This window comes from Pygocentrus nattereri, chromosome 14, assembly GCF_015220715.1.
Source record: "Pygocentrus nattereri isolate fPygNat1 chromosome 14, fPygNat1.pri, whole genome shotgun sequence".
Taxonomy (NCBI): domain Eukaryota; kingdom Metazoa; phylum Chordata; class Actinopteri; order Characiformes; family Serrasalmidae; genus Pygocentrus; species Pygocentrus nattereri.
In genome coordinates, this window is record NC_051224.1 from 3,291,623 (window position 1) to 3,317,007 (window position 25,385).

Consider the following 25,385-nt stretch of genomic DNA (forward strand, 5'->3'; position numbering starts at 1 on the left):
GGCAAGTGTGCTCACTGCCCCCTAGTGTGTGCGTTCACTAGTGTGTATGTGGTGTTTCACTTCACAGATGGGTTAAATACGGAGGTGGAATTTCCCTGTTTGTGGGATCAAAAAAGTATCACTTAAAATATACACTAGTACTGCACTATTCCAATATACAGTTGTACAGTAATAAGTTATGAAATAAAACTATGAAATGTGCTGTTGTTCTTGTTCCGTATGTGCAGTTAGTCTGAGGGAGATGACAGATGAGATGCAGGTCCTCAGGGATATGATACTGATATAGAATATATTACAGATGTACAGGACGTCAATCTATATGATTATACAGTTCATACTGGGAGAGCCACCAATGAAGAATTGAAGTGCACAGTGATCCTAACTGCATAATCCCATGCTGCATTTCCTTGTATTCTGCTCACTGAGGTGTACTTGTCAGGTGTTGTGTGATTTCTTGTGCCAAAACCAAAAGTAATCATCTTCGGTTTCTATCTGTCTTTAACGGGCGTTAATGGTACATCTTGTTTAAACACCACATCAAACTCGTCTTCTTTTACGGAAGCCCTGCTGATGACATCCTGTATAAATAAAAATAAGGCCTTATTAAAGCGTGGGAACGAGATCCTAATGCGTGGCCACGACTTAGTAAGGCGTGGGAACGAAATCACGGCTTACGAAGTCGTGGCCACACATTAGGATCTCGTTCCCATGTGTTAATGAGTCGCCTTATTTTTATTTATGCAAGATGTCACCGGCGGGGCTCCGTGTTCTTTTACAAATTTGAGGACGGGCACTTTTAAGACTGCCACTCATTGAATTTTCAGGCTTCTGTAATTCATGGCCTCAGTATATTAATTTGTGGCCACGCCTTATCGAAAATAATTCCCATGTCTCGTTATCGCTACTGCTGCCACTGTACGTGAAAGAAAATGTGTTTTTACTGCCATGCCTGAACAGAGTCCTGCTGGTGACATCCTGTATGAATAAAAATAATGCACGGCCACACCTTATTAACGCATGGGAACGAGATCCTAATGCGTGGCCACAACTTAGTAAGGCGTGGGAATGAGATGATTAAGTCGCGGCCATGATTTAGTAAGGCGTGGGAACGGGATTGTGGCTTACTAAGCCGTGGCCATGACTTAGTAAGGTGTGGGAACGGGATTGTGGTTTACTAAGCCGTGGCTTGACTTAGTAAGGCGTGGGAAAGAGACTGCGGCTTACTAAGTCGTGGCCACGCATTAGGATCTAGTTCCCACGCTTTACAAAGTCGTGGCCACGCATTATTTTTTACTTCTACAGGGTGTGATCAGCGGGGCTCCGTACACCTTGTGTTTTCTGCGGTTCCTCGCTCTCCGGATCCACACCAGCTGGGCGCGCTACAGGAGACGAGCGCCTGGCGGTTATGAGCCGCTCGGGGCGGAGAGTGAGAGAGCGGTTGTTTGGCAACAAGCTCCGGAGCGTCTAGCGCCGCGGTGTGTGTGAGCTGGCCGCTTAGAAGGTCTCGGTTAAAAAATAATAACAATAACAATAATAATAATAATAATAGAGACAGAAACGGAACCTTGGCCGGCAGGAAAGACTCCCGCTCTCCGTTTGTTGACGTCGTTAGCCGTTAGCACGACGCGGCTAAGCTAACGCTGAGAATGAACGTCCCGAAAAGCGGCTATCGCGTCTTCTCAGCCAACTCCACGCCCGCGTGTACCGAGCTCGCCAAGAAGATTACCGAGTATGTATTCTGTCAGTAACATCTTGGTGCTTCTGCTTTGTCGGCGCTGTAGTGGACGCCAGGTACGGTTCACTTTCTGGAGCTTGCTGGCGCAACGGACCGCCAGCTAACGCTAACCCCGCTGGGCTAACGACCCCCCCAGACTTCGTTAGTAGCCGCACACGAAGCCTCGCTTCGGGAACGCGGTGCGGTAAACGCTTCGGGGTACTTCCACCAGTGTTTGTCCTTCTTCACTGCGCTATCGCAGATGTCGATATTTTACCAACGTCGTGTTTTTAAAGTCAGTTCTCAGGACTGTGAAACGTTCCTGACCGAGTTTCGGCCAGTCGGAGACCCCGGGGTCGGGTCCGATGGCAGTTCCAGGAGTTATTATTCCCAGGATCAGCTGAATCGGATGTTTAGTGTGGAGGGTGTTGGTTTATAACCTGAATAGTTAAGCTCTGGAGGTTGTAACGTTAGTCAACAACGTCCAGTAAGAGTAAGCCGGTCAAACGAACAGACCCCGGCCAAGAGCCAGTGCTGTTGGCAGGGTCATCGTTTCAGCCCAGCAAGCCGTCCGTTCTTAACGGCTTGTTTATGTAGTAAATAAGGAAAAGCGTAAGACGTTAAGTAGTTGGTTAACGAGGTGAGTCGTATCAACACACAGCCACCCCACGTTTAGATCCACCAGGCCTAGATCGAGTGAGCAAACATTGGAGCCAGCTAGGTTCATAGTTAGGCGTCATTTAGTTAGAAGGCCTCTAGCAGCTGATTTTGCCAAGTGTAACCCTTTTCGTAGTTGGAAAGAAGCGAAGGCAGATTGCCAGTGTTTAGATGAGATAGCTTGGGGCACACGAGGGTGAACATCAGCTTCTTGTTAGAATGTTCCTGTTCCACCTTAGATGATGCAGCAGGTCCATTCTGGATTTTTTTGACCCGTTTTCCACAAATCTGGGCTGTAAACTATAAACAGACAGCGTCCCTTCAGTGATCTGCTGTGAAAAACCATTTGTCACTGAAATTAGACCTCTGCATTAGGTCTACACTAGTGAACACACACACTAGGGGGCAGTGAGCACACTTGCCCGGAGCGGTGGGCAGCCCTATCCGCAGCGCCCAGGGAGCAGTTGGGGGTTAGGTGTCTTGGTCAAGGGCACTTCAGTCATGGACTGTCAGCCGAGGGGATCGAACCGGTGACCTTCCGGTCACAGGGCTGGTTCCCTGACCTCCAGCCCACCCCTGCCCCATCTAGGAGCGGCTAAGATTTTTGGCTGTCAGCAGTAAATTTTGAGCATATAGTGATATCTGCAGGGGCAGTCGTGGGCTGGAGGTTAGGGAACCAGCCTCGTGACCGGATGGTCGTCGGTTCGATCCCAAGAGCCGACAGCACATGACTGAGGTGTCCTTGAGAAAGACACCTAACCCCCAACTGCTCCCCGGGTGCCGTGGATAGGACCGCCCACCGCTTCACAGATGGGTTAAATGCAGAGGTGAAATTTCCCCGTTGTGGAACTAATAAGGGTCTCAATCTTAATCTATCTGTATCTTATAAAACATGTTCTGTTCATCTGAGGGGAGCTTATAAAAATGCATGTATTCCATGCAGTCACTGAATAATTTATGGAATGTTTTACGGAAAGAAAGGGGGAGTGAAGACTGCAGCTACTCTGATTGGTCTGCCTACAAAATGTGAACTCGTCCTTCATTGATTTGACCTGTTTTTGGGAAGGTTATAGAGTGATGAAGCAGACCTGCCTTACTGAGCACGGTCATGTTTTTGTCAGTTAATAAAACTCTGTTGATTCAGACTGCTTTTATTTTTTTTACTCTTTAGGCGTCTTGGAGTGGAGTTGGGGAAGTCTGTGGTTTACCAGGAGGCTAACAGAGGTGAAAAGAACCCCACAGCTAAAAGAGGAATTCCACTGATTTTCCAAAAGTTCTGCTTAACTCTGCCACTGAGATGTAAACGGAGTAATTCAGAGTGTTGTAATGTGAAATGCGCCATTCTGTAGAAACTCACAGACTCTGATTTACACTGATGAATAAGATGAATAAGTGATGAATCACTGATGAATAAGATCCAGGGGTTGTAATGTCAGTAGTGCAGATATGACTTTTATATACTGTTCAAAACCACTAGTAAACCTGCATGTCTTCTGAGTGTTAATATGTAATGCTGACAAAAATATATACACTGATCAGGCATAACATTATGACCATTATGTCCTTGTTTCTACGCTCATTGTCCACTTTATCAGCTCCACTTACTGTATAGCTGCACTCTGTAGTTCTACAGTTACAGACTGTAGTCCATCTGTTTCTCTGATACTCTGTTACCCTGTCCTTCAGTGGTCAGGACCCCCATGGACCCTCACAGAACAGGTGGTGGGTCATTCTCAGCACTTGAGTAAAGCTGATGTGGTGCTGGTGGTGTGTTAGTGTGTGTTGCGCTGGTCTGAGTGGATCAGAGTAAGCTTAAAGTACGTTTTGTTTTGGGGACTACTTTGCCTCACAGTGCCCTGCTGTACCTCTCAGCCATGAATGTCTCGGACATCAGGCAACATATTCACAACCGTTTCATGGAGTTTTGTGTGAGGTAGCTTTCATGTCTGCGTTCTTGGATCTTCTGGTTCCTGGAACAACTATTATTAACAGTTCTGACTCGCTGAGTTTATCTAGAATGGAGCATCGCACCTCAAAACACTCTGAATGAAAGTCAAATTTCCATGTTAAGGTTTTTGGTGTCTAGGGCTTTGTGATTTAGTTCTTATTTCAAAGTGAAGTAATCCAAATGAGGTGTTACTTTCATCATTAAAGGTGTGTGTAGTTCAGAGGCGTCCAGTCCTGTCCTCAAGGGGCAGGTGTGGGTGCACGTTTTCGTTCCAGCAAAGCGGGAGCGGTTCTGATCATGATCCTGTGCTGCTGCATGTTTGGGATGGAAACCTGCACCACACCAGCTCTTTGCAGACAAGAATGAATAAGCATTTGCCTAAGGCGATCGAGCTCGTTTTCACTGTGACCCCTTCTGCCTCACGTAACAGAGACCAGAGTTGATGTTAAAGAGTCTGTTAGAGGCCAAACGATCTTCATCATCCAGACAGTTCCCAGGTAATGTCACTTTTGATGAATGTTCCTGCTTGATTACTTTAAAACGCTAAAGTTGTGTACTGCAAGCCGAAGTGTGGCTCGTCTGTGATCTTGTTGCCATTATTTTGCTGTTTTTTCACATTGTAGACTGCACAGTGGTATTCAGTTAAATTTCATTGAGTTGTTTGTACTTTTTTTTTTTTTTGTTTTTTTTTTGGTGGTTCTTTTATCAGAGATGTTAACACCGCCATCATGGAGCTGCTGGTCATGACGTATGCCCTCAAGACCTCTTGTGCCAAAAACATAATTGGAGTTATCCCATACTTCCCCTACAGTAAGCAGTGTAAGATGAGAAAGAGGGGATCCATAGTGTGTAAACTTTTGGCATCCATGCTGGCCAATGCAGGTATTTTCATTTGTTAATTATTATTGTTTTTTTTTAACTATTATTACAAGGAGAGCTGGAGGTTAATATTGCACCCACAGTTATGTCTTTTTAGTCTTTCGCTAAAAACATACAGGTGAAGTGAGGGATGCTGATTTGATGTCTTATTGCTGTGCATGTTTAATAGCTATATGTATAACCATATATATATATGGTTTCATGTTGCTTACAGAGCTAATAGATTTTTTTTTCGATCACAAGCTTTTAATTAAATAGCCTTAATTGCTCTTGTGAGTCAGGTTTGAGTCACATCATCACCATGGACCTCCATCAGAAAGAGATCCAGGGTTTCTTTAGCTTCCCTGTGGACAACCTCCGTGCCTCTCCGTTTCTTCTGCAGTACATTCAAGAAGAGGTCAGTGACTACGTTACCTTTTACCATCACTGACCCTTCAGAATGTTGTAGCATCATGTCATTTCATATACCGTGTGCTTCTGTTTGTTTCAGGTCCCTGATTACAGAAATGCCATCATTGTTGCAAAGTCCCCCTCTGCAGCAAAAAGGTATTGGGACCCAAATCTCACTGAAAATGTACATATCTGCAGTGTTTTGACCACTTTTGGCCTTTAAGGAACCGATTGACCAAGACGTGTTTTGAAACCTGATGTGAACTTCTTTAGTTCAGAGTGAGGTGCTAGGCTTATTAACATCAGAACACCAGAATGTCCCCAGTGTCCTCTTCAGTAAATACATGCCAAAATGTTGTGTTTAGGGATTTCACATAACCCCACCTTTGCCTGTCTTGCATGGAATAATGCAACTTATTGTGCTGAGGTAAAAAATAGTTCATGCCGTTCACTCATGCGGTGAAGTCTGATTTTTATCTGGATGATTTTGAGCAGGTTAAGGGACATTTTTAGGCTTGTAGAGATGAGGCTTGTGACAGTTTGGTTAGCAACATTAATCTAGCATAAATGACACTTGAAGGTAAGTGACATTGTGTTAATTTGATTTATTGCCAAACTGTTTTTAAGACTGTTTTTTCACTGACTTCAGTGATTTTGGTGTGATATTGTAATGACAAATAGGATTTTCCAAAGAAGTTTTGATGTCCACATTTGAGGCTTACTTACCTTTAGCATGTCATCAGAGGTGGCCAATAGTAAATAATTCTTTCCTTTATTTTCTAAACTGAGCTTAGTTTTTCTCACCCGGTAGGCCATAGACATTGCTTACGGTGCAGCCGGAAAGTATTCACAGCGCCTCACTTCTGCATTTTGTTATGTTACAGCCTTATTCCCGAAAATGGATTAAATTAATTTTTTCCCTGAAAATTCTACAGGACATACCTCATAATGACAAAGTGAAAAAAGTTTGTTTAAATGTTTTGCAAGTTTATTAAAAATAAAAAAAAACCCAAAAAATCACATGTACATAAGTATTCACAGCCTTTGCTCAATACTTTGTTGAAGCACCTTTGGCAGCAATTACAGCCTCAGGTCTTTTTGAGTATGATGCTACAAGCTTGGCACCTCTTTTTGGGCAGTGTCTCCCATTCTTCTTTGCAGAACCTCTCAAGCTCATCAGGTTGGATGGCGAGTGTCGGTGCACAGCCATTTTCAGATCTCTCCAGAGATGTCCAATCGGGTTCAAGTCTGGGCTCTGGCTGGGCCACTCAAGGACATTCAGAGTCCTGAAGCCACTCCTTTGTCATCTTGACTGTGTGCTTAGGGTCCTTATCCTGTTGGAAGATGAACCTTCGCCCCAGTCTGAGATCCAGAGCGCTCTGGAGCAGGTTTTCTTCAAGGATGTCTCTGTACATTGCTGCATTCATCTTTCCCTTCCCGGGTATATCCTGCCTTCCGCCGGATGACCGCCGGGATAGGCTCCAGAACCCCCCCGTGACCCTGAGGGCGAAGCAGCTTAGAAAATGGATGGATGGATGGATGGATGGATCTTTCCCTTGACTCTGACTAGTCTCCCAGTTCCTGCTGCTGTAAAACAACCCCACAGCATGATGCTGCCACCACCATGCTTCACTGTCGGGATGGAATTGACCAGGTGATGAGCGGTGCCTGTTTTCCTCCAGACATGATGCTTGGCATTTAGGCCAAAGAGTTCAATCTTTGTTTCAGAGAATTTTGTTTCTCATGGTCTGAGAGTCCTTCAGGTGCCTTTTGGTAAACTCCAGGTGGGCTGTCTTGTGGCTTTTACTGGGGAGTGGCTTCCGTCTGGCCGCTCTACCATACAGGCCTGATTGGTGGAGTGCTGCAGAAGTGGTTGTCCCTCTGAAAGATTCTCCTCTCTCCACAGAGCAATGCTGAAGCTCTGTCAGAGTGACCGTGGGTTCTTGGTCACCTCCCTGCCTAAGGCCCTTCTACCCCGATCACTCAGATTGGCTGGGCAGCCAGCTCTAGGAAGAGTCCTGGTGGTTCCAAACTTCTTCCGTTTATGGATGATGGAGGCCACTGTGCTCATTGGGACCTTAAGTGCTGCAGACATTTTTCTGTAACCTTCCCCCGATCTGTGCCTCGATACAATCCTGTCCCGGAGGTCTACAGACAACTCCTTGGAGTTCATGGCTTGGTTTGTGCTCTGACATGTGCTGTCAACTATGGGACCATATATAAACAGGTGTAATAATAATAATAATAATAATACTTTTATTTTATAAAGCGCCTTTCAAGAGACCCAAGGACACTGTACAATACAAAAAAAGTAAAACAGATAATACATTAAGATTTATAACAATATATGAAATAAACTAAGAAAAAAAAAATATATAAAATAACAGCAATAAAAATAAAACAATAATAAAAGACTTAACTAAAATAAATAGAAGTTCGAGAGAAATTCTCACTCAAATGCTAGCTGGAAGAGATAGGTTTTAAGACCGGCTTTAAAACATGATAGAGATGATGATGTACGGAGCTGTAGTGGAAGCCCATTCCAGAGTTTTGGGCCAGCAACACCAAACGCTCTATCACCTAGAGTACGGAATTTTGTAGAAGGCACAATTAGGAGATGAGAGTAAGAGGAGCGTAAAGTGCGAGTTGGAACATACATCTGAAGTAGATTACCCAAATAAGTGGGGGCAAGATCATGGAGAGATTTAAAAACAGTTACCAGTATTTTATACTGTACTCTAAACTGGACTGGAAGCCAGTGGAGATCCCTCAATACTGGTGTAATATGTTCCCAAGATCTTTTATGGGTCAACACCCTAGCAGCAGAGTTTTGCACATACTGCAGTCTGTTTAAAAGCCGGGTAGGGAGACCATGCAACACTGCATTACAATAGTCTAATCTAGAGGTCACGAATGCATGAGTAATGATCTCAGCAGCAGCAGAGGACAGAAATGGGCGAATTCTGGAAATGTTCTTTAAATGAAAAAAGGCTGTTTTGCAGACATTTTTTATGTGGGGTTCGAACGACAGTGTTGTGTCAAAAATTACACCCAGATTTCGAACCTGAGCAGAGGAGGAGACAACAAACCCTGGTATAGAGAAAGCAAGGTTACTGAGCTTTCTGGCAGTAGCAGGAGAGGAAATCAGTATGGCCTCAGTTTTAGTACCATTAAGGCTTAGAAAGTTTTCAACCAGCCAGGCACGTACATCAAGCAAGCAGTCACTTAGCACAGCAGGCGGACAGGTATGAGATGGTTTAGAGTAAACATAGATCTGCACATCGTCAGCAAAGCAGTGAAACTGGAGCCCATGCCTTCTAATGATGTTGCCAAGTGGAAGCATATATAAAATGAAAAGTAGAGGGCCAAGTACAGATCCCTGGGGGACACCACGGGACAGCGCACACAAATCAGACTTGTAGCCACCAATAGAAACAAACTGCTGCCTATCAGATAGGTAGGACTTAAACCAGGAAAGAGCGGTACCACTTATACCTATAAGTGTCTCAAGCCTGGGAAGTAGCAGGTTATGGCAAACAGTATCAAACGCAGCAGTCAGGTCTAAAAGAATCAATACATTTAGCATCCCCTGGTCAGCAGCTAATAACAAATCATTCACAACTCTGAGTAGAGTCGTTTCTGTGCTATGGTTCCTCCTGAAACCAGACTGGAACACTTCGTACAAATCATTCGATTCCAGATGTTCGTGTAGCTGAGAAGCAACCGTTCGCTCTAATACTTTGGCCAGGAGTGGAAGATTAGAAATGGGCCTAAAGTTAGCAAAATTCTCAGGGTCAAGGCCAGGTTTTTTTAGCACAGGAGTAACAGCAGCTAATTTCAAACAGGGAGGGACCAAACCTGCAGTGAGTGATGCATTTATGACCTTGGTGATAAGGGGACAAATAGCAGGGAGACAAGATTTCACCCACTGTGTTGGAATGGGGTCTAACTGACATGTAGTGGCTCTAGATTTCATAATAAGCTCACCAACAAAACTCTCATTAACAGTAGAAAAATTAGAAAGGCAACTACCAGAGAATTGAACAGAGAGAGATTGATGATTCAATATAGGCCGCGTAAAAGCAAACTGAGAGTAAATAGAGTCGATTTTCAGATTAAAAAAATTAATAAACTTTGAACAGAGATCAGCCGAAGGTGTTAAAGGAAAACAATTCAGAGGGCAGATCAGCTTATTAACTGTTTGAAAAAGACCTCGCAGATTATCAGTGGAGCACTGAATGACATTTGAAAAATAAAGTGTTTTTGCTTTTTGCAGCTCCTCTTTATAGTAACCAACATGATCCTTATAAGCGAGGGCATGCACCATCATGCCAGTTCTCCTCCAGCGACGCTCAAGCAGACGACCAGCAGACTTTAGCTTGCGCAACTCTGGTGTAAACCAGGGGGCAGACTGGGTGAAAGATACTTTGCGAGTCTTTAATGGTGCCAATTCATTAAAGATAGCAGAGAGGGTAATGTCATAGTGAGTCACAAGCTGGTTTGCATTGTCACTATTAAAGTCAGAGTGATCAATCTGACTGAGCATGTCCATAAGGACAGAGGGAGAGATGTTTTTTGTAGTTCTGAATGAGAACTGTCGTGAATTGCGCTGCCCACGCTGAAAACATGGTAGAACAACATTAAAAAACACAGCCTTATGATCAGATATAAACAGCTCAACTCCATGCAGGTTAGTAGGAGTTATGCCAGTAGAGCAGACAATGTCCAGTACATGACCTTTGTTATGGGTAGGAAAATTCACATTCTGAACAATGTCAAAACAATTAAGAAGATCTAAAAAACTTTTGGCAAATGAGCAGCTTTCGGAGTCAACATGAATATTAAAATCACCAAGCAGCAGCAAATTTGAGTACACAGGTATAAAAGAAGAGAGCATGTCAGAGAGTTCAGAAATAAAAACAGGCGACATTTTCGGTGGTCGGTATATGAGCAGAATTAAAACAGATCTAGAGGCAGTAATGAGCAATGAAAGACATTCAAATGAGGTCAGAGGGGGAAGTGGGATCGTTCTAACTTTAAGATTAGATCGGTAGACCACCGCAAGTCCCCCACCCCGACCTGTTAAACGTGGTTGACATACATATAAGAAGCCCGCTGGTAAAGTTTGATTCAGCGCAAAATAATCATTGGGTTGCTGCCAAGTTTCTGTTAAGCACAGCAGGTCAATATTGCGCTCCACAATAGCATCAGCAATGAGTGGTGCTTTATTATTAAGGGAGCGCACATTCAGTAAAGCACAGTTAACATTAAAATCAGTGTTCAAAGCAGGCAGATTTACGGTTTTAACGTAGTGCAGTATCCGACCACTAGCTCGAGTAGATATTCCCATAGCAATCGTACGACGACATGAGGTCCAGAGTGTAGAAATAGTATTCGCGTGCTGCTTATACATAAAAGTCCGGCCTGAACCACGGTGAGAGTATTTAGGTCTCCGCAAAATGCCGAGGTTGCGAAGATGATAAAGCGAGTCCGGGGGTTTACACCGAGTGTTTTGTAGAACATATAGTTCAATAAAAGAGTACCTTAATGTCCTTACTGCCATGCTGGAAGCCTCCATAAGAGCCAAAACAGAGACGCCGGGCCAGCAATGATTCCCGAAATCCAGTGGGCAATCCCCACAGCGCAAGCAAAGTCAGGACAGGGGCGGGTAATCAAGTACCGGTGCCGGCCCACGCCACAGGTGAAAAGATCAGACGATCTGTAAGAGCCAAAACAGAGACGCCGGGCCAGCAATGCTTCCCGAAGTCCAGTGGGCAATCCCAGCAGCACGAGCAGAGTCAGGACAGGGGCGAGTAATCCAAGTGTTGACACCGGTGCCGGCCCACGCCACAGGTGAAAAGATCAGACGAAACAAACCCAAGGGAACAAATGTCGCCCACAGAGTACAAGATCCTAATCCAGGGTGAGCAATACGAGTAGAATTTTAACTTAAAAATAACCTAAAAAAACTAAAACAAAAACTAAACCTAATTCAACATAAATTTAACAGGGGAGAAGCGGCAGCCAAACGCGCCAGCGTGTCTCTCGAAAGGTGTGGGCCTTTCCATCATGTCCATCATGTCCATTCAACTGCATTTACCACAGGTGGTCTCCAGTCAAGTCGTCAAAACAACTGAAGGATGATCAGTGGAAACGGGACGCACCTGAGCTCAATTTTGAGTGTTATTCATGGGCCATGAATACTTATGTACATATGATTTTTTAAAAAATTATTTATTTAATTAATTTTTCATAAATTTGCTAAACATTCAAACAAACCTTTTTCACTTTGTCATTATGGGGTACTGTGTGTAGAATTTTGAGGGAAAAATGAATCGAATCCGTTTTGGAATAAGGCTGTAACAAAACAAAATGTGGAAAAAGTGAAGTGCTGTGGATCCTTTCCGGATGCACTGTACATCTGTAATTGTTAGTTGTATAATGTATGTTTTTACAATAGAGGAATATGAAAGAAAAATGCCTGCTTCATTTTGCACTCTCTTAAAGAACTCCTAAGAGGTGAAGTTTTACTACCAGTTTAAGTGGTTTATTGTCCCGAAACTACACTAGTGAACGGCTTGTTCCAGTAGCCGTTAATGAATCCAAAAGCTATGTGCGTGGAGAGACGTGAAGTTAGAAGCAAAGCAGTAAAAAAACCTTTTTACCATTCCTTTAAGTTTAACCCTCATTCAACCACTTTTTCTGTTTAGTTTTATTACATGGTGGCATAAAATCACAGCAATGCCATCTCACTTAAACTCTTAAACTTAATGTAAGCTTAGGTTACTTGCTTTGAGTATTTCCCCATAAAATATAACAAATCATAAACCTGTAGTAATACCAAATATAGCAGTAAGCAATCTGTACATATTTAAAATTGTGTGTGTGTGTGTGTGTGTGTGTGTGTGTGTGTGTGTGTATATATGGAATCATATGGCTACAACAGTAATGATAATTCATTTACTGTATTGGCTAAGCAAGCAAATCGTCCATGTTTCTGACTTTAAAGCACTTCAATGTATTGTAGACATGATACAGAACTCTGCTCTAGGTATCATGTTTCCTGAGATCATGAGAGAATTTTTAAAATTGATTTTAGATTAACGCCTCTAATTTTTGACTTCAGTCTTCATGACCTGTTAGTTAAGTCAAGTCAAGTTTATTTGTACAGCACTTTTTACAACAATGTTGTCACAAATCAGCTTTACAGAAGTTTGAAAACACACAGTTACAACATATAATCCCCCAGTGAGCAAGTGGCAAGGAAAAACTCCCTCAGACCGGAGGAAGAAACCTTGGGAGGAACCAGGACTCACAAGGGGAAACCCGTCCTCCTCTGGTCAAACAGTGTTTACAATTTAATAAGCTAAATGCCAAATAAAAGCTAAGAGGACCTCTGTTTGAAGACTGGATGGTAAAGCTTTAGAAACTGCAGTGGTAGAGGCGGTCTCTGACTGAGGCGGTCTCTGACTGAGGTCTCTGAGTCTTTATGAAAAGTGGCAGTGAGCTGAAACAGTCCCATCATATCTCAGCATTTTTAGTTTTGAAAGCTAGATTTATTAAACGATTTACAGTGTTGCAGTATTGTAAAAAGTGTTGAACTTTCAGTGAACTGTGCAAAAACGTCATAATTACAACTTCTCAAGTGGGGATTAGGACCATGTCTTTTTCTGTGTGCTGACCGCAGGGCTCAGTCCTACGCGGAGAGGCTACGTCTAGGCTTGGCCGTCATTCATGGGGAGGCCCAGTGCTCTGAATCGGACATGGCCGATGGACGACACTCTCCTCCCTTCGTCCGCAACACTTTTGGCCATCCTGGCCTGGAGCTGCCATGTAAGTCCAATTTCTACTTCTGACCGTAACCTCATAGGGTCACAGTTACGCTGAAATAAGGTCTTGGCGTAGGTCGTTTGTCCAGAAAAAGATGATTTGCACAGCCGATTGTTTGGTGTGTAAAATTTAGATTGAATATACGCTCAAGTTATTGATCAGTTCAATACACATACCTTTTCTATGTTACTTGAGGGATGTTATAGGATGGTCGGGATGAGGTCAAACTCAATAGAAATCAGTGCATCTAAGTTACTAACAGCTTAATTGAGGCCTTCTGTGCAGAACACCACCTTCTTCTCACTGCATTGCCTTGCATGCTGCAAATGGTGAGGTAAAGGCACTTTGATTCAAGTTGATAATTAAGATAAATTGGCACCTTTTGTTGATATTTACACAATCACAAGCAGGTCTTTTAGGGTAATTTAAGCGCCACTTTTAAGTAGTAACTTGACAGATATTTACTCCAGTTAAGTGTGTGTTCATTTGTGCTTTTTGAATGTCTCATGTGGACTTTGACAATCCTCAGCTCTTACAGTGTTAAAGGCCTTTAAGCAACTTTGAGTTCTGCAGTGCTCTCTCAAAACTAAACAATCCAGAATTTGAACTGAATAGAGAAGCTGTATGTTCTGGCTTTGACACACATGTCAAATACGTTACATATGACTTTTGACAGTACTAGCTGCAATAGTTAAACACTTTCTTTTATATTGCAGTGTTAATGAACGCGATACCACGCCAGCATTCCCAGCACACTGTTGATCAGGAATCATTGTTTTAATCTTAATTCCAGAAATTTTGAGACGGATTTAAATGTTTCGGTGCGTAATGTCATCATGAAATACTTTCACACAACCAGCGTCAACTAACACGCTGTCACTATGTCCATGAATACAAGTTAAGACTATACTATAAAGCCATATGTCACCAATGCCTAGACAGGCAACCAATTGCTCTGGGCTTTAACTCCTCTGAAATGGACCAATGCACACTGGAAAGTGGGAAACTCCGTTATGATTTTGGCTTCCAAAGATTATGAAAACTGGATAATCCAGGAAAAAAAAAAAACATTTGTGCCCTTTTTTTTTTTTGACACAGGGGTCACTTCACAGTACAGCTTGCGATATTCCTAAAAATGTAAATGTTTTTTCTGCCTTGGACGAAGTCTTAATTGCCAGTTACAGCTTTATGTACAGTATGTGGATGTTATTTTTTTTTATTATTTAATTTAATGTTTATTTGTTGGTACTTCACACACAATTCAGATAGCTTCTAATAGCTAGTCTGTTGTAAAGAGTCCCGGATTGCAGAGTTTGGGAGTCTTTGAGCCCCCTCTCCTTCATTACAACCAGATGGAAAATGCCACACATTAAATACTAAAACACAAGACCTGGCTGTAAATAAGCTTGTAATGTTCAGTTAGTTTAATACTGAGATGTAGCTTTACAGACCACACTTTTTTTTTATTTTTTAAGTTACTTATTATGAGCGGTGGTAACTGTGACACCTTGACACATGTTTGCCAAGGTGCTTTGTATCATCAGTAAATAAATGAAGGTAGAATGTAAGCTAGCACTTTTTTCTAATTCTTTATTGAAAGCGTATTATATAAAGAAGCAAAACAGGCCATACATATTGTGAAATTTGTGTTGCACACCTACAGGAAAGGTAAAACTGTTCTCTGTGATCTGCGATCTGTGCACCACAAGGCAATACGACCGATTTATTTAATGATCTAAAATTCAGTCTGTTAAAGGCTTTTTAATCCAATGTATGATTTTCCAAAGGCAGCGAGTAATCATCTTAAATAATCATGATCTCAATATTGTCCAAAATAATCATCCTTATGATTTTTGCCATACTAAAGCAGCGCTTGTGGAAATGTATTGTGATTTGACGAGTCAACAAAGTTCGGTCTACAAAGTTGTTGAACAGCAACGTCGTATAATCATTTCATGCATGTGTCTGCAAGAGAAGATATGATTTTATATTACTGAAAAGAGATTCCTGATTTTTGACTATAGGATGTATTGGAAAAAAGAAAATTCGACATCACTGAAACTATTGAAAAATAACACGGATGACCTCGTATCTCGGTGGGCGTTGAGGATTGTGAAAGTTCCACTATCATCTTTGTTTTTTTTTTTTTTTTTTTTTTTAATGTTTATTTATGTTTTTGAGCTGTATGTATGTGGACGTTACTTAACTTGATGTTTATTTGTTGGTAATAGGCAAGCAACAAGCTCCGTTCCCAGGCATAGAGCTCCCAAGTACGATGGTTAACTGTCTTTGTTTCCGATCACAGCAGTGACCGCACTGAAATGGTTCCTCTATGCGTGCATGCAGTGATCGAGGCCTCTCAATACCTGCAGCCAAAAGCATTCTGAGGACTGTAGACCTGAAGCTGTGCTAATTCTTGCTGATACCTTTGTCACATACCATTGCTCCGTTCTTTAGTTCTCAGTTCTTTATTTAAGAAGAACTAACATCTCTGTCTGTATTGTTAATCGTTCTAACATGCGCTTATCTTTAATAAATTAAGTTAATATAGTAACTAATTAAATTTGAACGCTGCAAATAGAGATGTGGACTTTGTAGACTTAAGAGTGCTTCTGAACAGGATTGAGAAACCTCAAATGAAGTGCTTTTTTACTCCGTAATCACCATCCTTCTGAACAAATGGAACCATTGAATATCTGTCCAAGACATGTACATGCGTCCGGTTTCGATCAGAGCCCATCTTGCCAATCAACGCATCCATGCCTGCTTGTGGAGAATTCTGTAGACTAGACCTTTAGAACAGTCGTCTTGTAGTTGCTTGTGGCCAAGGCCTCTGTAAGGTCTTGGAAACACATGACCTTGTGGAAAGCTGTAGATAAAATAGGCTGAGAATGCGGCAAATATCCCTAGAAAAATTTGGATCTAGCCCAGATATTTTAGTTTTATCTTTTGATGTTCCAAATTAGGCATTTCATATTGGTTTACCTGCACATTGTGCATGCATTCTCTTCTCTGTACAAAAGGATAGGGGGCATCTGTATCAAATAGGTTTGTGTAGGTTTGCTTTGCACATTTTAACCGACCCAAACTGATGGTCCTTTGCCAGTCCTTTGTTTGGTTCGTCATAGACTCTTCAAGGTTCCAAATAAAGTTGCTGCATTAAGATACAAGCTGTTCGACTCAAAATCTGGTCTGCAAGGTGTCGCAGTGGTTCTGCTTTAAAGTTTCATTCAGGACATCACAAGACCAAGCCAGTTAGAGTAGAACGCATTCTAACTCATCAAACCTCCTAGTAGGTCACCGTAATGTATTTTGTTCTGTAAATAAAAGGCATGTGTTGAAGGCATGTTTAACTTGATTAACCCTCTCAGAACCCGCAGTCTGCTCCCTGTGTGTTAAACCGTATGCAGACGTGCGATTGTGTGAGTGTGTCTGCTGGTCGTGTGCTCCCGTGCCTCTCCTCTGGCTGAAGACTTTAGTGTTGAATGAGAACAGGCCTGCAGTCTTGACCACCCCTCAGTTTGAGCACTTCCCCAGACTGAGTCAGGCTTGTTGGCTTTCAGGACAAGATTGGTTTGTGTGTATTCAGAGCAGTTTATCTGCGCAGACCTCCGTGTGAAGGTCTTCTAGATATTCTCCTCTGTGATTGGGTATGCAGAGGTTTCTGCATGGCATGTGCTACATTGAGTTTGCCATTCCAAATTGAAACTGGATTGTAGGTGGGGTAAAATGGGAAACCTAGAATCTTTAAAAAAAAAAAAACAAATAAATAAGGAAACAAAAATAAAGCTACTGCAAACCTGCAGTCCTCACCTGATTTGTCATTTGTCAGAGATCATTTTGATAGTATGGTTTAGAGATAATAACCTAACCTGTTCTATATGCACTCGAACCCATCTTACCCAATCTACACTGACAACGGAGCCTGATTTCTTTATTGGTGTCCCTCTTCAGAACCTTCTGTAATACGTTTGTGACCAACTTGCTGGTATTTCTCTTTGTAGTAATGATGGCCAAGGAGAAACCGCCCATCACGGTGGTAGGAGATGTTGGAGGGCGCATCGCCATCATTGTTGTAAGTAGAGTTGCAGAGTATATTCACAGCTGATAAAAGAAAACATGCAGTGATTTATATCAATATGATGTTGGTCTAATCTAGCCTCTGAGATCTGACGAGACCATGGCACCATGGAGCTGCTTGGTTTTTTGTGAAAGTTGACTGGAGTGACCGTTCCATTGCTCTAGATGACCTGATAGAAGCAGACTTTTTGCAGTCTGTTCTATAATATCCACACATTTTTGGGTCTTTTCAATATACCTTTCAAAACAAAGGTAGAGCTGGAAAGCGTATAGCACCTGGAAATCCCAAGGAGTTTCTCATCCAGGCCCTAACTAGGCTGATCCCTGCTTAGTGGCTGAGATCCGGGGCTTCTTAGAACTCTTCCGTCATTGGCGAAAACCAGTCGGCAGCAGCCTCTTAAAGTATTTTGTATTCCATATGTATACGTGTATATATACATAGTAGATGCAGATGATTTCTTCTTTTATTAATAGTAATTAACCATAATATTCCTGCGACTGATAACCGAATAAAGCCCTAAAGGAGTCATGCTGTAAATACTGTAACACTAGTATAGAGAAATGTGCCAAAGCATGAATGTGTTTGGCATGTACTGAGCTACAGCAAAACCTTTGAATGCATTTAAACAAGTATATAATGGGTTTTCTTTTATCTGCTATTAGGATGACATCATAGACGATGTGGAAGATTTTGTGGCAGCAGCAGAGATTCTGAAGGAAAGAGGAGCCTATAAGATTTACATAATGGCTACTCATGGCCTGCTGTCCGCTGACGCTCCGCGCCTCATTGAGGAGTCTGCCATAGATGAGGTGAGTCACTTTGGTCTTGCCCTTTAATTGTATAGGGCAAGGTGGGCTAAAGGACCTTCTTTGGGGAATATTGATCTAAATCAGAGGTTCCCAGTCCTTTTGACCCTCTGCAGTTTCATTTAGCATGCCTGATTCAACTCATTAACTAATTAACAAGCCCCTGTTGGGCTGGGTCAGGTATGTAGAGCACAAACAGCAGGACAGAGCTTGGGAACACATGACAAGTCATCTTGAATCTAAAAACCTAAGTAAGTAATCTTAAATCAGGGGTCATATTTGTAAGGAATGGCAAAGTGACATCATTTTTTTGGACCACCACACAGAAAACAGCACTGACCAGATTCGACTTATGGACCATAATCAGCAAAGCAGTGACACAAACATGTTTTGTTTGATTTCCCTGATTTATCCTGGTCATAATGCATGTTTTGTTGATTCCTTCAGAAAATAGACACACACACACACACACACACACACACACACACACACACACACACACACACACACACACACACACATATTTTAATGCACAGGTACTTTTCATTTACAGAATTTTAATTATTGGGGAAAAATATAACATGTGGCCTGTGCAAAAGTTTGGGAGAGTTTATTTCCAGCATAACGGGAACATATACACAAAAATTTGCATAAAAATTCTATATTTATGGACAATTGCTTGTTTCTTGTAGGTACGATGCGAAATTTTCATTTAGAATTGCACCGTAATTTGAGTATTCAAAATTTAGCGTATGACATTAGAAGTATATCCCGTTGTTGGGATTTTCATACCACTATGTACACTGACCACTGACCCAGTGAGAGACTTCACTGTGTGATGTATGACTTGATCTAATATGACATCTTGCGTGAATATGTTCTGCTGCAGGTGGTAGTGACCAACACTGTCCCCCACGAAGTGCAGAAGCTGCAGTGCCCAAAGATCAAGACGGTGGATGTCAGCATGATACTGGCCGAGGCCATCCGTCGCATCCACAACGGAGAATCCATGGCGTACCTGTTCCGCAACATCACTGTCGACGATTAGGCCGTCGAGCAGCTTTGCGCTAGCGTTGGAGGTGAGGTCTTTCCAAAAAGCTGAGGATGCTCTCTCTCCTCCCCTAAACATGCTAGGAGTGCCAAGTATTGCAAAACGCAACCATTTAAAACAACAAAAACAAACTTATTTTATTTAAAAATCTGTCTGAGTAGACGTGCTTAAGGAAATTAAAGAGATAGAGCTTTGAGTTCAATTTTAGGAACCTTACCATTGTGTCTGAATGCAAGTATCCCCTCTTTACTCTTATACAATCAGTTAGTCTGTGCAGCAGTCATTGGCTGTGGCAGTACCTCTTATATGCAAAAGTGTTGAATGTTATTCCATTCATTTGCACTCATACGTTTGTATTCCCTCTGTTAATGGTGTGCTGTATTCGCTCCTCGATATCTGCTTGCTTAAATAGCCGGCCAAATGAAGGCATTTGTTTAAACATTATGTCCAGTACTTGCAAATAATGCTCTCGAAGGACCCTAGAATGTGTTGTGTGCAAGAGTAGCTGCTTGCTTGCTGTTTATTCTATACAGCTTTCTTAATATTAAGTCCAGTATCCGCACTAAAAAATGCCCTAATTCTGTTAGAGTATTGGGCGAGCCGATTCATTCCTTAAGAGTGCTGTGCACGTAATCCCAACGTTAAGGGAACAAACCTTTGTGTCTGGAATGTCATCTCAGTTGATGTGTGTTATCCCTGTTAAAGGGATACCCAAGAAATACCGTTTGTGGCACGAAGCGTGGCGTTATTCAAGCTGATGCTTGTAGCATGTGAATGAAACTGACCCATGCACTAGTGAATGTTTACGTTTGCCTTTAAATTGAGACACAATATAGTCATAGCTCAGGTCGTTTGATTGTTAACCATAAAGCAAAGGGACATGGGATGTTTTGATCGTCTTAAGACCGTAAAATCACATGGCATGGGCCAACCCGTGTTCCATGCCTGGCAGCTGATCCACAACAACACAACAACTATGCTGACACGCCTGTCCACATTAATAAAGGGAAAACTGTTCATGAAAAGCTTGCTTTGGTTTTTCAAGGCAGGTTTATGTAATTAATGACAGTATGCCTAGTTTGTGTATGCTGTCAGAGCCATCGAGTTCGTGGAGGTTTTGGTGTGCAGTTTCATTCCGTCCAAGGCCACAACGTGCATGACCGCAGTGTTCTCACATCGTGACGCTGGGGCCTCTTCTTGCTCGGCCATCCCGCCGTTCCTCACGAGTGACCAGTCTTTCTGTGCACATGTGGTCTACGCAGTGTTCCTCACCACGGCTACCCTGTCACTTCCACTTCCAGTTCTGACGGTGGACGTTCCGCCAGGCAGGCGCGTGCTTGGCATGTGAGCCGCTCGGGCGTCTTTGAGAGCAATGGTGGTTGCTATGGCAACCGTGCTCAAAGCTGGATTAATTTTTTTTTATTATTATTATTATTATTTTCATTTTCCCAGGCAGCGCATTTTTGCTCTGCGTTCCAACACTTCTAAAAAAAAAAAATTTTGTTTGTGATGTTACGTATTTCACTGCTATTGATTTGTAAACCATATTTTTGTAAATAAAGACTGTCGAACGCTTTATAGTGCTCTGTTGTCTCTTTATTGAGCTGAATGGGAATCAGGTGAACGCTTCTACTGTGGCACGGACCACTTGGATCTGAAACAAATGACCTCCTCCAAGTGGATGAGCTTATTGATTTGACTGTACGCAAGTCTCACTATCTGGATTAGTCACAGACCCTTTACTTGCTCAGAACTCCTCAGGGGAACACAGAGGACACTGAGGAGCTTAGACCAAGTCCAGGGGCAAGGACAGCAGTTTGTACACCTTGCAAGACCACTCATTACAGTTTCTACAACGGTGCTTACAGATTCCACACTTGGAAGGTTATAGCACTTTCTCAAGCATCAACACATTCAACTCCTCAGCTAAACGTCAAGGCAGTAAATGCAGTAGAGGAGTGAGATTCCTAAACTTGGCATTCCTGGTCCTCCACGGTTAGAATTTGGCATCCTATAAACTATAGTAAACTATTAGTGGTTTCCAGAAGAACTGCAGCGGTGATTTTCTTTTTAAAAGAGAATTCCATCAGTTTTCCATGCTTTGCGCTGTTAATTGTTTAAGATGTAATCAAAGGCGTTCAGAGTAGTTTAATGTGAAATTGTTCACAGTGTGGATGATGGGAACCAGACAACCAGGCAGCAAACGCCCTCAGAGAAATGCACTGCATAAAATGTAGTGAATACTCTGCCTTTTGCATGACACATTGCATTATGATCGTTTTGATTATAGGTTTTGGCATGAAAAGTATTTTTCTAAGACCTATAGTTCTTACCTATAAATACCAGAGGCGCAGTCTGGGTTGGTAGGTTTTCTTGATTTCACATCAGAGGATGGAATTCCCTTTTAACTTTACAACAAACTGCAAAGGTTTCAAGAGTTAAAAGATATCAGCTGCACTTTTTCAGTGGAATACATTCTATCTATGTTTTATTCTACTCACCTCAGTGTGGAAGGGTCAAGCAGTCCTGGTGTGTCGGAGAGCGTTTAAGATCTGGGCGGACAGGACAGGCAGCTGTGTGTTTTAACTGACTTTTTAAGAGGAACCAGAGCACCGGCACTTTGGTCACTTCCCTCTTTCAGCTCAGGGGAACAATACACCTTGTCTCGAAAGGGGAAATTCTTTCTGTGTGTGTGTGTGTGTGTGTGTGTGTGTGTGTGTGTGTGTGTGTGTGTGTGGCTGTGGTCCATACGAATGTGTGTATCTATATGTTGTGTAGAGCAGGTCAAAGTTTTGCATCTGATTCTGTCGACAAGGTGGTGGAGGAAATAGCTCTGTATTTTGCTGTTACTGGGGGAACTGGTTTCAGCAGGTATGTTTGCATAGCTAATAAAGGGATACTGTAAATCTTTTGTTTATATAATAATATGGCGCAACTGAATTGACCTACGTATGTGGGTGAATATCTTTAATATTAATTACCTGATTTATTGACCTCTTTCTTTTGCCCAGAATGTCAGTTTCAAAAGAAAAGTCCCCTGGCAGATGGTCACATTCAAAAGGCCATTCTCTGAAAGGGGCTTTGGGAACTAGCTGACATCCCGTAAGCGGAGGAGAAGAGAAAGTAGGCATTTGCTTAACAAAGCATGAGCTTCCCTATCACTGTGTTTCTGCTTTGACTAGCTTGTAACAATTGCACCCTTGTGTGGGCAGGGTAAGATGAGGAGGTGCAGGCAGCGTTAGTTACCACTAGAGGGTGGTAGGCTGCTGGATGATCCTTTCACATCACTGATTTTATGCAGATGCGACTTAAGAATATTTTCTCTGATGGATACGGATAGCGGGAATGTCGTGGTAGGATTGTTTTATGCATATTTCTGCGTAATGCATTGCAGGTCTTAAAACGTGATTTACTATGTGGAAACCTGTCCTGAGCTGACTGTTAAAGGGCGACCAGGTTGAGTTATTAGGAGCAATTATGATCTACTACACCACGATATGCTTTACTGAGTATGTTGTTAATATGAGTCTTGAAGAAAGAGCACATCTCATTGACTTGGATTCCGTGCAGTGCAGCAAGTGAAGCTGAATAAAATCGTTATTACCTGTACTATTTATTTATTTATTTATTTATTTATTTATTGCTTTTATTGTTTACTTTGTTTTTCCCCCATGTGAACCCGCCCTCTTTCATGTACCTGTTGTTTTTGTTTGGTTACATCGATAAGCATGGATAGATTTTACTGAGGTGGTAAACAGCAAACATGCCTGTTTATTTAGAAGAGCATTAGTTGGTCACTTTGCTTTTCTACAGGAAAGTTCCATTAATTCCACAATCAGTTTGAACATCTTTTTAAAATATTTATTTGTTGATTTGAGTAACAAAACATAAAAAAATGTGCAACATAAGACGTCTTTTAGAATATCAAAAGTGCATGTGGATGGTGACGAGCATGATACCGAGAAATGAGAAACTTAAAAGAAACACCATGGCTCAGATCGATTGGTTTATATTTAGACTAGTTTATGCTACAGCCCACACAACTTGACTGTAATCAGAATACTTTTTTTTTTTTTTGAAAGACACTTTTACACCATTCAGACTTGGCACAGCTGCATCAGCTTGACACTTTACATTGATCTCGCATCAGAGCTTCACAGGCTTAACGCAGCGTCAAAACTGCCACAACATTCAGCATGTCCAGCAACGGTCTTCGAAAGTTCCTGCGTTTTCCTCACAGAGTAAAAGCTCATCATTGTCTTTTTCTCCTTGTTCCTCCCCTTATCAGCGGTCAGTGTCTCTCTTTAAAACCTTTGCTGTTGTCAATGCTGGGATGATGACAGTGATGCTGAGTTTGGAAGGTTCAACAGATTGTGAGGAGTTTGCAGTTTAACAAGCTTATTATTATTTTTTAATTGATTTATTATTATTATTATTATTATTTTTTTTTTTTTTAGATTAATAGCCTTTTCTGTCCCCTGCCTTAGGGCTTTGTACAGACTCCTCCTCCCCTCTCACCCCCTGTCCCCTCGGGCTTTAGGAGACAGTGCAGCTGTTGGTCTTGTTCATTGGCGGCCGTGCTCCAATGTTCTTGGGGAACGTCTCTCTGCGACGGCAGAGGGCGGGGCTCAGACGACTGGGCAGGTTGGCTTGCTGGAGAAGCTCGCGGAACACCTCCAGCACGTTGTTGTTCTCTTTGGCCGAGGCTTCCAGGAAGCAGTGGTTCCAGTCCAGCTCGACCGTGGCAAGCACGTCTTCAGCTGACACCCGGCGCTCGCCCTGTCGGTCTGTCTTGTTGCCCACCACCACAATGGGCGTAAACTTGTCCTCCTTGACCTCCAGGATCTCCTCCCGCAGGCTCTTGACGGCGTCCAGCGACTCTGGGTCGTCCACCGAGTACACAAGGGCGAAAGCATCCCCGTTCTGGATGGAGAGCTTGCGCATGGCCGGGAAGGAGTAGCTGCCGCTGGTGTCCATGATGTGAATGGTCACCTTGATGCCACCCACCTCGTACTCCTTGCTGTGAAGCTCCTCCACTGTGCGCCGGTGCTTGGGCTCGAAGCTGTCCTGCAGAAAGCGCTGGATCAGAGCCGTTTTCCCCACGCCGGCCGCTCCCATGAACACCAGGCGTACCTCTGTCTTCTCCTTCACGTCCAGAGACATGATCTCCTCTCTCTTGTTTCTTATCCCAATGAACCTGATGAAACTTTTTTTTTTTTTTTTTCCTTTTCAAATCACAACTTCAAAGTTGGCAGGAATTGACATTGGCAAGCGTTCAGCCACAAGCCTCTGGAGCTCCTCAGAAAACTGAGGTTAGGAGTTTTTGCAGAGAATGCTAGATGAGCACTTGCCTCAGAGCGTGTGAGCAGGCATTGAGAAGCTGTAGTAGCGCATGCTGCACAGCTGACAGGTGCTTCTGTTTCGCGTGTGCCTGCTTGTCCTATTTATAGATTTTCTCAATCACAGAGGTTGCATGCCCCCCCCTCCAGCTCTCTCAGCCAGTCGCAGTGAAGCAGCATCCCTTATTGTTAACTCTGTGACCAATGGAAAAAGAACATGCAGATGAGAAGTGTTATGCCATCCTCAGATAAGAGGTTGCATTGGATTGCTGTGGATGTTTTGTGCTTTGGATTCTGTATTTTTCGGAGTGAAGCTCCTCTGTAATGAGCAGATCTGTGTGTTATTTTAGAAATGATGGGCTGTTCCATTCATTTTGCAGTTTTAGATGTAGAGCTATAAAATACTTGCTTTAATATTCAGGTTTTTTTTATGTCTGGCTTTCCAGATAGTGTGTAATGACTCTCTTGTGCCTTAAAGCACTCTTTAAGTGGTAAAGGAATCACTGTTGCATATTGTTAAGCTCTTAAAAAGATCTAAATGGAATTGTTCTCTCTACACAAATTCGTGTGGTTAGAAATCTTAAAAAAAAAAGACCCAGAGGTTAGACACTGACAATTCACCAACACATATTTTATCCAGCTCATTTAAATGCATGAAAGCCCGAGCGAGCTGTTGAGGATTAGACGCCG

The 25,385-nt window shown here is 42.6% G+C and overlaps 2 protein-coding genes across 4 annotated transcripts; one reads left to right on the plus strand and one right to left on the minus strand.

Annotated features, from left to right (window-relative positions):
- The first annotated feature begins 1,376 nt into the window (after nt 1–1,376).
- Nucleotides 1,377–20,932, plus strand: prpsap1 (phosphoribosyl pyrophosphate synthetase-associated protein 1). Of its 3 annotated transcripts, none has more exons than XM_037544685.1 (11): nt 1,377–1,501; nt 3,543–3,595; nt 4,750–4,816; nt 5,029–5,201; nt 5,480–5,595; nt 5,689–5,744; nt 13,276–13,421; nt 15,650–15,688; nt 17,423–17,493; nt 18,162–18,308; nt 19,195–20,932. In XM_037544685.1, exons 4-11 carry the CDS (start codon nt 5,048–5,050, stop codon nt 19,351–19,353), a joined length of 888 nt encoding a protein of 295 aa, XP_037400582.1. In that variant the 5' UTR covers nt 1,377–1,501; nt 3,543–3,595; nt 4,750–4,816; nt 5,029–5,047; the 3' UTR covers nt 19,354–20,932. The 3 variants fall into 3 exon arrangements, with proteins under 3 accessions (XP_037400582.1, XP_017567482.1, XP_017567483.1); XM_017711993.2 differs by lacking the exon at nt 1,377–1,501 and adding an exon at nt 1,508–1,729; XM_017711994.2 differs by lacking the exons at nt 1,377–1,501; nt 15,650–15,688 and adding an exon at nt 1,508–1,729.
- Nucleotides 20,933–23,205: 2,273 nt separating this feature from the next.
- Nucleotides 23,206–24,777, minus strand: rasd4 (rasd family member 4). Its single transcript, XM_017711967.2, has one exon. It carries the CDS (start codon nt 24,517–24,519, stop codon nt 23,893–23,895), a length of 627 nt encoding a protein of 208 aa, XP_017567456.1. The 5' UTR covers nt 24,520–24,777; the 3' UTR covers nt 23,206–23,892.
- Between the last annotated feature and the right edge of the window lie 608 nt (nt 24,778–25,385).